The sequence below is a fragment of the Peromyscus leucopus genome, chromosome 10, assembly GCF_004664715.2.
Source record: "Peromyscus leucopus breed LL Stock chromosome 10, UCI_PerLeu_2.1, whole genome shotgun sequence".
Taxonomy (NCBI): domain Eukaryota; kingdom Metazoa; phylum Chordata; class Mammalia; order Rodentia; family Cricetidae; genus Peromyscus; species Peromyscus leucopus.
In genome coordinates, this window is record NC_051071.1 from 73,822,873 (window position 1) to 73,837,330 (window position 14,458).

The window sequence follows — 14,458 nt, forward strand, 5'->3', positions numbered from 1 at the left end:
ATAAGAGAAAGTAAGGGGAAAACTATTGTATGAACCTATCTGTAAGGAATAGAACTAGGAGAGAATTATTCCTTGATATTAGTGAGTTTGGTCTGTAGACCATGAATCTTTGTAAATGCAGAAAAAATCATATATTATGTTTTATTTCAATAATCCATGAATGTGCTTTTTTCTCTCTAATTTTAGTGCCAGCCAAAGGAGATTAAGAAGGAAATACTTCCTAGATCTCTGACCTAAACTTAAGTGTTGACTCTGCCATTTTCTTGACATAATCTTCTTCAAATTTCTCATACTGGGCTACAGTGAACTGATTCTTCCAGTCACCTGAAATGCCTGTAAAAAAACATAACAGAAAAGTTGGGAATTACTAATAAATTTCTGTCTAATAGTAATTTGAATTATCAGTTTGTATGTGAATATTTAGTCTTTAACTTTTGATATGCATCATAACTATACTCTTCCACTCCAAACACATCTGCTAGGCCTAAACCTTCTTAGCCTTTCAACTTCTGTAGGTTTTATAAGTATCTTATGTAAATAATAACAATAATTTCAAAGTATCTTAAAGAAATGCCATGAGGAAATGCTACCTGAAAAATCTCAATATTAATTCTTGGACTTTATGTGCCCTGATAACAAAGGATAAAAGGCACTTCTCAGTCATTTTCTCAGCTTTAGTTCACAGGGTAAAATGACAACTTATTTGAAAAGTTTTATTATCATGCAAGATTGAAAATTACTGGGGTAAATATAATTAAGCACATTTCCTTATTATATATTCCTCATTATATGTTTGGTGAGTATATGTGTGTGTGTGTATGTGTGTGTGTATGTGTGTGTGTGTGTGTGTGTGTGTGTGTGTGTGGTGTGTGTTCTGAGCCTCTAAAATATCAAAAATCTTCATGAAAGGATACAAGACATACCATACAGAAGGAATATTTGGTTAAATTATGGTTTTCACAGAATATTCCCCAGTAGCATAGAAGATACAATTAGAAATCTAGTTTTCATATCCAAAACTTTCCTTGGTTTTAAAGGGGAGGCTTTCCTCTACCTTGTAGGTCATTTAGACACCAATAGCTGTTTTCTAATTATAACAATAAAAAATGTCTTCACATGTTTGCTCCCTGAGAAACAAAAAATCATACTTTGAGATATTACAGTAAAACCAACTTATAGCATAACCTGACAAAAATCATTTAGAATCTATAAAAGTTCTAATTATAATGAGTCTTGATTGCTTCTATGTAGACATTCACCAAAATTTCTTTATCTCAAGAACTTTCCTAAACTTTATTGCTGCTGATAAATCTTCTCTACAACAAGAATATTTTCCACTTCTACTAATCTGGTGTTGTGTGATTGTCTTACTCCGCAACTTCAGACTTAGGTTTTGGTTTTTTTTTTTTTTTTTTTTTTTGAACAGTGGAAGTGTAACATGTTTGGTGTATACAGTATCTGAAAAGAAAGTTTAAAATACAAGCCTAGTTCCCATCACCTCTAACATGATCTCATGCATGTCACTTGTGTGGGCCCTGCTTTTGCCTTTGGCTTTCTGAAGAGAATACAGAGGCCAGGAAAATCAACAAAACTACTGGAGTCACGATGACAGTCACCTAGCAACACATTACTTAAATAAAAAGAAATCTTGTGATTAAATACCTGACTCCTCACGATTGTGGGAATTTTATAGAAAGTTGGTTGGTACATATGAAATATTATCTATCCTCTCTCTCTCTCTCTCTCTCTCTCTCTCTCTCTCTCTCTCTTTCTCTCTCTCTCTCCTCTATCTATTGCTATTTTCTACTCGTGCACACAGACACATGTGAATACATGCACAAAATTATATATATATATATATATATATATATATATATATATATATATATATATATACTTTATACAAGATGCTAAATATTGAGTTCAATACTGAGGGCACAATGATAACAATTATTGGTGCACAGGGTGTTGAGCAAACTTTTCTCATCATAAATCTCTCATTATATCTCACAGAAATGATATAGATGATTACACAGTATTTCTTCTAAGGCTTTTGGTTTTTTTTCTATTTTAGATTCTCTCTCTGAAGCATATATTTAATTGCTTCTAAATTCCTGCCATCTCACATTAATGTGACGATTTATATCTTCCACAATATGACCAGAAACTACACAGAAATGGGTTTGTACTGTTCTCACCTTTTCTCATGAATGGAGACACAGAATGGTCCATCTCTTCTTTCTTCATAGTGCTGTAATTTGCACTAGGATTCTCCTTCATTACATCGAAAGAGCTGTGATAGAGGATTTTATTTACAATTTCTTCTGGTAGGTCTTTCTCTAGAAACTTTAATAATTTTTTAATTTCACACATTGGATCCTGAAATATTAAAGGGGTAAAATAATTTCAGTTAGATTTGGTCACAAAGAAAGGAATACACTTAATAAGGTTCTGTTTAAGCTTAACTAGTGGGACAGATATTTTAGGGGTTTTATGTAACTTTTAATGCATAAGACAAAACTCAAGCAATTATATTTATATTTTTTAAGAAGCAACTAAACTATTTGAAGACATGAGTGGGAATACACATTTTTATTTCAAAAGTATTATTGTCTTTGAATGGATAACACTAGCAGGATGGGGATTTGTATTAATTAGTACTGTAAGCCAGAACTAGAGTTCAAAATAAATTAGCCAAGTTTATAGACTAAGAAGAAAAGAGAGTAAGAGACAAAGAAGTTAAATTTTGGGTTTCTTAAAAATAAACTGAAATTTCTCCTTACTTCTTTCATATCTTCGTAAAACAGATAAAGGATACGGTAATCTTTTCTTTTCTCCCACCAGCCCTTCACATGATCATACCAGGAACCAAAACCCACTAAAGTTAAAGATAAAATGTAAAATTAAAAACTATTTACATGGAAATAGGAACTAGGTAATTATTGCTTTAAGTCGTGATTATCCGTCCAGATACAGTGATTTTTGTAGTTTAAGAAAAGGGGCCGTAAGAATAAGACAAAATCCATATGCTGACATGCCCATATTTCATATTTGATAATGAAAGTGTACTTAAAGAAAAGGTCCCTACAGAAGTAAGAAAATTAGTTCTTGACCAATGTCCTTACAGATAAAGGGGTTAAGACAGACCCACCAAGATGGAATGCCATGGAGGGAATAGGGTGAAGATACAGGCCTGCACAGTTTAAGGGGAAAGTCTATAGAAAAAAAAAAAAAAAAACACTGACAGCATTTTCTACTTGGATTTGTAGATTCTAAAAATGTAAAATAAAAATCTGTCATCTAAGCCATTCAATGTGATATTTTATGGGACTTTTTATAAACTAATATATCATTTGATAAATATAACTAAGACCACAAAAATAAGGGTGTAGACTCTGAACGTTTCAAACTGTGAAGTGATGTGGACGTTCACAGGAGAGGGAATAGTGAAGAAAGAAGATTACATAAAGGGGGGGGTCACAAAAGCCCTGTGGAAGACAGAGTGCGTTTCGTTCTAAGAAGCCTTTGGGCTTTGGCAGGGATAATGTCATTGACACCATGAGCAAATAACACTTCAAGCAATAAAGTGTGTTAAGTCGATGCCAGATGTCACCTACACACATTTGCTTCCAAGAGGGGTTTTATATGGGGACATGTTTATTGAGAATTTTTTCCTACAGTTACTATCATGAGTATGAAAGAAAGAGACTGTGTAACAGATTCTAAAGGGACAGCTGCTCAGGAGTTTTGAATGGCAAAGAAGAGATTCCAAAGAATAGACATACAATTAAAATAATCCAGCATAGACACTGAGATTTGAAAGAACTTAAATAAATTGCCAGTAGTCATTGACCACTAATGAAATGATGAAACCAAGGACCAGAAACATATATACCAGAAATTATCCAATAGTCCCCTCAAAGAAAAAAGGGCCTTGTATTCTTTCTCTTTAGTCTCCCTAACGTATTAGTAGATGGTTTTGTAAACATTAATTTTATAATAAACAAGATTTAGATTTTAAAATTTATGTTGCCTTGAAAAAAAATCTCTATTAGTTTTGAAAACATAATTAAAAGAACAGTTGGACTCACCTTGCCCAGCCATGAATTTATCAAGGAACTCCTCCCAGGTGCCAGGCTCTGGGTGCATTTTTGCCATTTGGTAGAAATAATAGTAAGAAACAGCCACGTCTTTGGCATTCCGTGCCACATAGACCATCTGTAGGGGCACAAACAGAAGGTTGGAATTTATTTTTGTAATTTAATAGTTTTTAACTATTGCTTACATTATCAGGATATTCATTTATCCTTTATAGTTCTCCAATCACGATATTTGTGGAATTATGCCCAACATAGTACATTCACAACTGTATATTGTTTTAATACCCAAAAGCTCATCTCCCATTTCTGACACATCTGCATCTTCTTTACCCTTTTAAAAGATTGTCTTTTCGAACATGAAAAATAACTACAATAAGAACTAGAGCATTCATTTCTACCCCTATGTTGTACTCTCTTTGGCGTGAGAAGGTACTCTGCAGGCTACAGAAAGAGAAACCTGGTCAGCAACCCAGTAACAAAAACCCTCTACCTATAATCTGTCCTGCCTACAGGATGTACTGGGGCAATGGTGATGCAGAACTTGTGCCAACCAATGTTGAAGCTCATGCCCTACACTTTCTGGATGGTCAAGAACCCTAGATTGAGTAGACCAGAGATGTAGGGTAGAACCAAACACAACTGGACAAAAGTAAATAAAATATAAATGAAACGATTCCTAATGATGTTCTGCTATACTCATATATTGGTTCCTTGTCTAGTTGTCATCAGAGAGGCTTTTGCCAGTGGCAGATTGGGAGCAAGTGTGCAGACCCACAGCCATACATTATCAGAGAGAGAGTCTAAATTACAGGTCTTCATCGGTCCCTCCCCTCAGAGATCAGGAACCCCATGGAAGAGTGGAAGGAAAGATTGATTGTAGGAGTCAGAGTGGATGGAGGACACCAGGAGAACATGGCCCACTGAATCAACTACACAGAGCTCATATGGGCTCACAGAGACTGAGGTGGTATGCACAGGGCTTGCATGGGTCTACATCAGGTTCTCTGCATATATGCTATGGCTGTTAGTTTGGTGTTTTGTGAGAATCCTAACTGTGGGTGCCAATGAGCCTCTGACACTTTTTGCCTGCTCTTGGTACTCATTTTCTCCTATTGGGTTGCCATGTTCAGCCTCGATATGAGGGCTTTTGCCTTGTATTTTTGTATCTTGTGTTGTCCTGTTTTGACTGTTGTCTCTTGGAGGTCTGCTCTTTTCTGGGTATGAAATGGAGGGAGAATGGATCTTGGGGAAAGGGGAGGTGAAGGGAGCCTAGGAGGAATGGAGCAAGGGGAATCTGTGATGGATATGTATTGTATAAGAGATGAATCTACTTTTAAATAAAAAAGTAAATAAAAGAAAGTTTGGAAAATACTAGACTATCAAATTAGGCAAGTAGCTTATATATTCTTAAATTTAGAACATTTACTTAAATTGGTAATTTAAATAAATTAAAACTACACAAAGGGATAGGAGAGAGCCAAGAGAGGGTAAGGATAACAGTATTCAGAATGCATATATACAAGCATGGAATTGTCAAGTACCAAAATTAATAAAATGAAATAAAAAATTTTAAGCTGCAAAATATCTAAATTTTCACTGAAGAAAAATCATTACTAGGTAAATTTGGAGCCAGAAAAGATTAAAATCACTTATGCCATAAACCAAAGCTATGTAACAATATGTGTGGGATTAATTTTTTAATGTATCAAATTTTAAAGTCTGGATGAATGAAGGATTATTGCCCAACTAAAATTACTTTGGGGATGACAAGATAGCTCAAAGGGTAAAGACACATTCAAGACTGATAACTTAATTTTAATCCCTAGACTCCACATGATGAAGGAGGTAACTGAGTCCCACGAGTTGTCTTTTGACCTCCTTGAGGTAGGGAGGGAGAGAGGGAGGGAGGGAGGGAGGGAGGGAAGGAGGGAGAGAGGGAGAGAGGTGAGAGAGATGAGAGAAGGAATATGAGAGAGAGAGAGAGAGAGAGAGAGAGAGAGAGAGAGAGAGAGAGAGAGAGAGAGAGAGAGAGAGAGAGAGAGATGAGAGATGAGAGAAGGAATATGAGAGATGTGCCATGAGTCCTGGAGAACTCATTTTGTGGAGCGCATCTACTGACATACATGGGTCCTCCCCCTCATAGAAAGCAAAATTTAACACATTTGAAGCTTAGCCGTGCATGGAGTGAACACGTGTCCTAGGAAAATGAGTGCAGGAAGAATGAATAGAGGAAGAGACCTTCGTGTAGCCAGGATTAGATTTTGCATCTCACTCCAATGATGAAAAAATAGGAACTTTCATATCCCTAAATCAAAGACAGTGGCCTTGATAAGCTAGGAAATGGATGAGGATAAGGAGTAGACTGAAAGAGGTTTTTCAAGAGATGTAGTGTAGTTTTACTTCTAAATGTATTGAGGAAAACATTAAGCCCTGTAAACATTACTAGTTGTTTCTTACCTCACTATCAGGTGACTATGTCAATTAGCCCAAAGCATCCAGCAATAACATCCAGTTAAGCAATAACATCAGTAGCCTTTTTGCAGAATGTATTTGACTTATTTAGTGTAGAGAAGATGCTTTGAGGATGTTCCCACAAACTCCTGAAAGCAAACCATACCTCCTTCTGGCACTTTTATTCATTTTCCCCACTGAAATTTCTGTTTATCTATCTCTGTCTCTTTGTCTGTCTGTCTCTCTCTCTCTGTCTCTCTCTCTGTCTCTCTCTCTCTGTGTGAGTGAGTATGTGCGTGTGTGTGTGTGTGTGTGTGTGTGTGTGTGTGTGTGTGTGTAGTGAGAAAAAAGAAGCCATTATGTAAATGGTGCAGAAGAGATAACTCAGTGAAGCTATCCAAGTAGTCAATAGCCATAATAAAGGTCTTAACCTAATTAGTCAATAAGAAAGCAAAAAGAAATCCCTGAGTATCCACTGATGTGAATCAAATGAAATGTTTTACCTATATTTCATCGTAATGAAGACATGGAGCAACCTAGTTAACACTGTTCATCAAGACTCCAAATACTATTTTAAAATATCTACTAAACAAGTGAAAGGCATGCATAGTTTCAATAATTCTATCCCTAATCATGCATCCAAGAGAAGGTGTGCATACATAAACAAAAAGACAGAAAATATGCACAACATTATATCTGTTGCTGACAACTGGCAGGAACTCAACTATCTATCAGTAGTGCTATTCATAAGAAAGCTGTGAAGTGGTCACTTGTATATGATACTGTATGTTACTGGTCCTCAGACTTTAAAATTTGGACTTTTGTTCTTCATTCACATAATTTATGATACAAATAAAATCTGAATAAAATCTAAGAATTGCATGTATAGAGAGCTGATTAACCTCTTTCTGTAATACAACAGAACACATAAACTTATACAATAGGAATAGCTTTCACATGTATCTTGAGAGAAATGACAATTAATTGCATATTAAACACAGTTTGTAATTACAGAAAAACCAGGCAAAGTTACTTATGGTGAAAACACAGAAGTTACTAATGGAAGTTTGTTGGAACCGAACTTTTGGGGTGATGCAATACTTTGACTGGGTTTCCCAGGTATGCTTATTTCCTAAAAAATCATGAAGCTGTTTATTTAGTGTGCTGGACTTTTCTCCCCAAATGTTATGCTTGAAAAATTTATTAAAATAAAATCATGAAATGTATGAATGTATATAATTATATATCATTTATAATTAGTAAAATAATATGTATGTATTATACTAGATTGCTTATAGACTTATCATCTGCACATAATATTCAATTATAAATATTGATTGACTGGTTCATTTATATAATTACATATAACTGTCAATTCCTATAAGTTTCAATGAATCTGTTCTGGTATTATTTGAATATCAATTATTTAAAAATAATTGAATGGCAGGTAAAATGATTAAGAATGAAAGAAAAATCTGACAGTGATTCAAGAGTAGTGTCAACCCCTTTTTCATAATTGGTGACCAGTATTGTCATATTGACCCTTGACTATAACTGCCATTCTATTGTTTTGTAATGACTCATCCAGCATTCACAGTAACTTATCTTATAGTTAAAAACACACAGACACACCAATAACACTATACACACTGAGCAGGTTGTATATGTTGAGGAATATATATGTGTATTTTATATGTATGTATACACACATATATGTCATGCACACACATACAAATGTCAGCAATTAAAGGAAAAAAGCCTTGAATTTTAATGACAGCAAAAGGGAAGAATATATGGGTGGGGTGAGAGGGAGGAAATGGGAAGTGGAAATGATGTGATTATATTCTAACCTCAAAAAACAAAAATGAAAAGCTAGGGGGATTATTTTTCACTTGCTACCTTGCAGTCATTTTTCCAAAATGAGGAAGGAAGAAGTTGAACAGGTAGATGAGTTTTCACCAACCGAGGAGACGGCATGCTTTCCAACAGTTCAATACCTACAAGCATACCCATTAACAATCTGCATTATAAGTGTGGAATCACATGGCTTCTTTGCAATTCATCCTAAGACTTCCGAATCATTTAATGGCTCAGTAAGTTTTTTTTTTCTTTTTTCTGTTTTGTAGGCTATAAGGCTCAATAGATTCCTATGTTCCTAAAATCTCAAAGAATACAAACCATAGAAAGTCATGGCTAACTGACCTATTTTATCCTCTGTAAGTACAATAGTAAGTATAATTATCTTCACATTTGTCTATAAAAACAGTTCCTCATTTGAAATATCTTGATGGAGTAGAAAGAGCAGTTATTAAACAGTCTCTAGGTTTTCTCTTCACCCTTTTATCTTGCTTATAGCATGAAAATATTTCAAAGTCCTTGTCAATCTCTCTCATATTCACATTCTATGATAGAATTATGTCATAATATTCATTTCTATTTTTTCAAGATTTAAAATAAAAAAGCAATGTATTCCCATATTTTTATTGAGTTTATAATTATTATATTAATAATATACATATATGTTTAAACTAACTAGTCACATAATTTTGTTGGATTAAATATTGAATTTCCTTGATATAATATGATACACTAGTTAAATAACAAAGACTTCCATATAGTAAGAGATTGAAGCTAGATCAAGATCTCTACATATGTAGATGTTATCTTTGAGGAAATAGGGCCTTACCAAATTCTAACTCCTCTAGACACCGATTTCATAGTGCTTGTTCTTTGCGTATTATTGTTGCCCTTGACTCCTTCACATATACAAAGAACAAGGTAGATTTATTCCTATAATGAAAGGGAATTTTCAGAAAAATAATACCATTTGACAATCCAGGAATTATAAGCTCCATGAAAGGCACTCGCTTATAGATTGCATCCCGTTTACACTTCTCTGCATCCCCGTTGTTATAGATCAAATCCAGTATTTCGCTGATCCAGGTTGTCCCTAAGGAGAAAATGGAAGAAATTAAACATCTTGGTTGAAAATAACATGAGAAACTCAAGAGAGGCAGAGGTGTTTTGTAATATCTGAAATAAGCAAGCAAACAAACAATATGTGGTTTTTATTTCCACTTCTATTTTTTCTCTTACTCCTTCCCAGGAAATGTTCTTCTTTGTTTGTTTGTTTGTTTGTTTGGGGGTTTTGTGGGTTTTTTCTTTTGTTTTTTTGGTTTTTGTTTTGTTTTGTTTTTGTTTTTTTCAAGACATGGTTTCTCTGTGTAGCCCTGGCTGTTCTGAAACTCACTCTGTAGATCAGGCTGGCCTCAAAGTTAGAGATCCACCTGCCTCTGCCTCCCAAGTGCTGGGATCAAAGGCGTGCACCACTACACATGACAGGAAATGCTCTCACCTATCAGGGATGCAGACATATTTATTAAATGAAATCTAACTTTAAAAGCCTCAAAAAGTAAATAAACAAAGGTGTGTACGAAACAGTGAACAAGTAATGATAGCACAGTCCCTTCCCCTCCCCAATACTCCTTGGTTAAAATGGTTTGATTTAAATCAAAAAATTCTAAAATACATTTGAGTTGGATTTTGAGTAGAATGGGCAGAGAAAATAGCCAACTTTGTTATTATAGCTTTGAATTGAAGAGACTATCAGATAACGATGATCAACATATAGTGGAGGTGTGAAAAAATACAAAGAACGTTTGCCTGTAACAATCAAGATGCTATATACAATAGGACCCATTTGAGCTCAGAATAGTGATTCACTCTGAATAATATGATATAGTGTCTCACAAGTCCTTTGAAAAAAGCGCCTATGTCACGTGAGAACATGGTCTGCTCAATTGCCTATATCCTTTGATTATCAGGTGAGTGAGGAATTTCTATTGAAAGAATATAACAAGGAAGAAAAAATACCTTTTTAGCTGTTCGTATAATAGTAACTGAAACACTGAAATGTATTATTTAATTAATCTGTGTGGATAACATTTTAATGAATGAAACATGAATGTTTACATTTTTGGATTGTTTCCAGACACTAGAAATGATATACATGTAAGGCAATGTCACAATCAAACCCAATATTTTGTCTGATAACTTGGGAAATTAATTAAAATAAAAGTAAATGAGAGAGAATGAGAAACATTTGGCCCAAACCACCTTGTTTTCCATACCTACAATGTCTTATGGTACATTTGTTCACTTCTAAAGACCCTGGAATCATGTGGGTTTTGTGTGATTTTGTTAGATCAGAATATCTTAAATTCTACTTTGTTTGTCTGTCTGTTTGTTTGTTTGTCTGTTTGTTTGTTTGTTTGTTTTTCCCATTAGGGAATATAAAGGAGAGTTGATATTAGAGTATTTATTAGGTAGGAAGTTGGACTGACTGTGGATCCAAGTAAATTCATAGGATACTTACTGGAATTTCAGAAATGGACATGAATCTATCTAATCTGAGGCAATATTGTCCCAGCTAACCACAATACTCCTTTAACATGTTAGAAAAACTCAGCTTGAATTAGACAAGTATCTGCAGGCAAGAAAGTTCCCGAGTGTATGGATCATTATCTAACTGCCTAGAGTGAATAAATTAAAAGTTCTTACCAGATTTGGGATAGGTGGAGATCAAAAGATCATCAGGCCGGGCCTCAAATGACTCCACTTGGGACCACTGCTCAGCAATGCTCCAGAAGAGAGGGACACCTTGAACATCCACTAGCTCCCTCCTGAAGATATCCAGCTTCTGATCCATTGGGAGAGACTAGATTTTAACAATGGTTAGCATCAATCAGCTTTAAAATGTTACTAATTCCCACCGGCAGCCCGGGTCTGAGCTGATGTCTGTGGTTCCTGTCACCACCAACGGCTGTGCTTATGGATGTTGGGATTCTGGACAGCTGAGACCATGTTGGTGTCCAAGGGCCTTGCTGTTGCCTGGGCCATACTGATCTGGGTGTCCTGTGCTGCCACCGGGCCATAGTGATGTCCAGGCCTGAGCTGCTGCCGAAGGAAATGTCTTGGTCTGTGTTGCTGCCCCGGCTGGGGTCTGTGATGATGTCCTTGGCTCAAGTAGCCACCAGAGTCATAGGAGCCATTTAAAGGCAATGCTGAGCCAGTCCTGCCCCTCACTGGACTGGAGATGGTTGTCCCTGCCCCTCACCAGACACTACAGCATGAGAGCTCACCCTTCCCCCCATGGAAGAGCTGCCCCACACACACTCAGAAGAGAGGGCCTCATCCCTTACAATAAGCATGGGAAAGTTGGCCATGATGGCATGGGTCTAGGAGATCTGGCTCTGCCCCTCACCTGAGGGGGCGTGGTCCAGACAAACTAGCTCAGCTACCACCCACACCCACATCTTAGGCCTTGGGTTGGCCCACCCTAACATCTACCCTATCTATGACCGGCTGGAGTACATGAAGGAACTGGTCCTGCTAAATGATAACTGTAGGATCTTTGTGATTCAGAGCAACAGCAGGATATCCAAGATGAGTTTTGGTGAGGGTTCAGCAATGATGGTGTGCCAAAGGCCAGAGGCCTTGAACCAGACCAATGACTCATTGCAATGATTATTTTGTGGCTGGGACTGATTAGACAAAAGGGTACACTGTGTGACACACTGTTGCACCCAATGCCACTATGATGAATGAAGAGGTGTTAGAAAGATGGAAGTGAGAGATGGGTTTTTTTGTTTGTTTTGTTTTGTTTTTAATTGATTTTGGGGGGTTATCTTTTGGGAGGGGGATGCAGCAGGGGTTAGAGGAGGATATGGAGCTACCAGGAGGTAAACAGAATTGGCTTGTATGATGTGAAATTTCTAAAGAATCAATAAAGAATTATGTTATTAAAAATGTTACTAATGTAATAGTAATATGATTTCTCAAACTTCAGAGACATGAACTCAGTTCATGTGTGTTATGATCAAGAGAAGAAAAGAAATTGAACAAATAGAGTCTTGTGCATTTATTTCCATTTATTCTATTCATACACAACATAATGTTACCATACTTCATTTGTGTATCAATACCATGTGCCAATGTCAAGATGCATGGTAAAGTTACTACATTTCAATTTAGGAGAAGACTGTAAGTCATGAGGCTATCAGTTCACTGCAAGTTCTGAAATGGCAAAGCCCTCCTTATAACAAAAATCAAACACAGCCTAAATTATAATGCCCTTCCTTTAAATTTCTTTTTTATGAATTTTCAAAATTCTTTTTACATACCAACCACAGTTTCCCCTCCCTTCCATCCCCTCCACACCACCCCCATCCACTCCTCAGAAAAGGTAAGGCCTCCCATGGGGAGTCAGCTAAGCCTGGCACATCAAGTTGAGGCAGGACCAAGCCTCTCCCACAGTGCATCAAAGCTGAGTAACGCATCCCACCATAGGGAATGGGCTCCTAACATCTTTAAATTTCAAGGTAAACTGGTAAGTTATTTTAATTATATATGGCAGGCTACAAATTAAGAGAAAATGTATGTGTGAGGTGTGGACAAGATTTAGCAGAGGAAATAGAAAGCATAAGTAAGACACAAATGGGCATGCCGAAATGCATGAGAAAAAACTCACGAGGTCTCATCCCTGCACAAAGATCTATAGCCAAGTGAGTAAAGCTGGGAGTGAGAGGTGGCCCTTTCTTGGGAAGAGCACACTGTTTGTCTAATGCCAAATGGTTACCCCTGAAAACATACCATGCAAGTATTATATGACTCAACCAGTTATATTTAAGAATATATATGTATATGTCAATTATTATATGCATGCAATAACAATTGAGGAAAAGAGAGCCATTGTTTTGAAAGACAGTAGAGAAGGGTTTAAGTGAGGGTGTAAAAGTAGGAGAAGGAAAAAGTGTTGCAATTAAAATAAAATATCAAAAATAACAACAAAAGGATAAAAAAAGAAATAAGCTTGAAGTTAGACAACTCTTGAGTATACATACATACATATCTTCCACTAAAATCCCTTGAAACACTTGTCATGATGACCCCAGTTTATTTTATATTTTCAGCAAGGTTATAGATAAAGGCACTTCTGTTTGTCTCTTACCTGTTATGGGTAAGGAGAGAACTTAAAATATCCCATCAATTGTACTTCAGAATCTACCTGCCTTTGCGTTTAGCTTGAACTGAAGGATTCTTTTACTTCCTCTAAAAATGTAGCTTTAAAGTTTTTGCAAAACTGAGACTTTGTATGAAGCTGTTAAGAAGATTCCCACTAATAAGTATCAACTACTTGCCAACACAATTCAAAGCCAGATAGATGTCATTGATCAAAATAAGCAGGCAAAAAAAAAACCCAGCTCTCTCTCTGTATCTGTAAATTTTACATGAGCAGAATCAACCACCTGTGCATTGCAAATGTTTACAGATAGTTTCCTTCTATTATATCATAAAAATATGATATAGCAACTGTGTGCATAACATTTATATATTAGGCATTATAAGTAATATAGACATGGTTCAAACTTTTGACAGGATATAAGTAAGATGTATGCAACTATTGGGCCATTATGTAAAGAACCTTAGCATCTGAACATTTTGAATCTTGGGATCTGGGAACCAATTTGTGTTGAATATTAAGAGACTTACACCCAGATTGTGTTTGAATTACAATTTTTTATCCTCTTTGTGCCTTCAAATTCTCTCAAATCCATCCCTAACTGACATCAACTGGATATATTTTTTTAAGGCACGTGGTGCAAAGTGTTGAACAGTTTGTTTCCAATTAAACATTTTACAATATGAGATTTCATAAAATGATTCAAGCTTATGCAAAACAACTCCAATTTATAACACACACAACATAAATTTTTGTGTTGGCACCTGGGTTGTGTTTCCCATCAACACTATCTTCTCTCCCTACCAACAAATAAGGCTTGGAAAACAAGGCATAGCTTTAGTGTTGGGAGCTGTGCAGCCTCATTTCGGAATCAGCATACAAATGT

General features: G+C 36.0%; 1 protein-coding gene across 1 annotated transcript; it reads right to left on the reverse strand.

Annotated features, from left to right (window-relative positions):
* Nucleotides 1-220: 220 nt before the first annotated feature.
* LOC114689644 (sulfotransferase 1 family member D1) lies at nt 221-11,259 on the reverse strand. Its single transcript, XM_028864016.1, has 7 exons — nt 11,112-11,259; nt 9,376-9,501; nt 8,451-8,548; nt 4,092-4,218; nt 2,784-2,878; nt 2,199-2,379; nt 221-333 (listed from the first exon to the last, which is right to left on the reverse strand). The coding sequence occupies exons 1-7, from the start codon at nt 11,257-11,259 to the stop codon at nt 221-223; spliced, it is 888 nt and encodes a 295-aa protein (XP_028719849.1).
* Nucleotides 11,260-14,458: the final 3,199 nt, after the last annotated feature.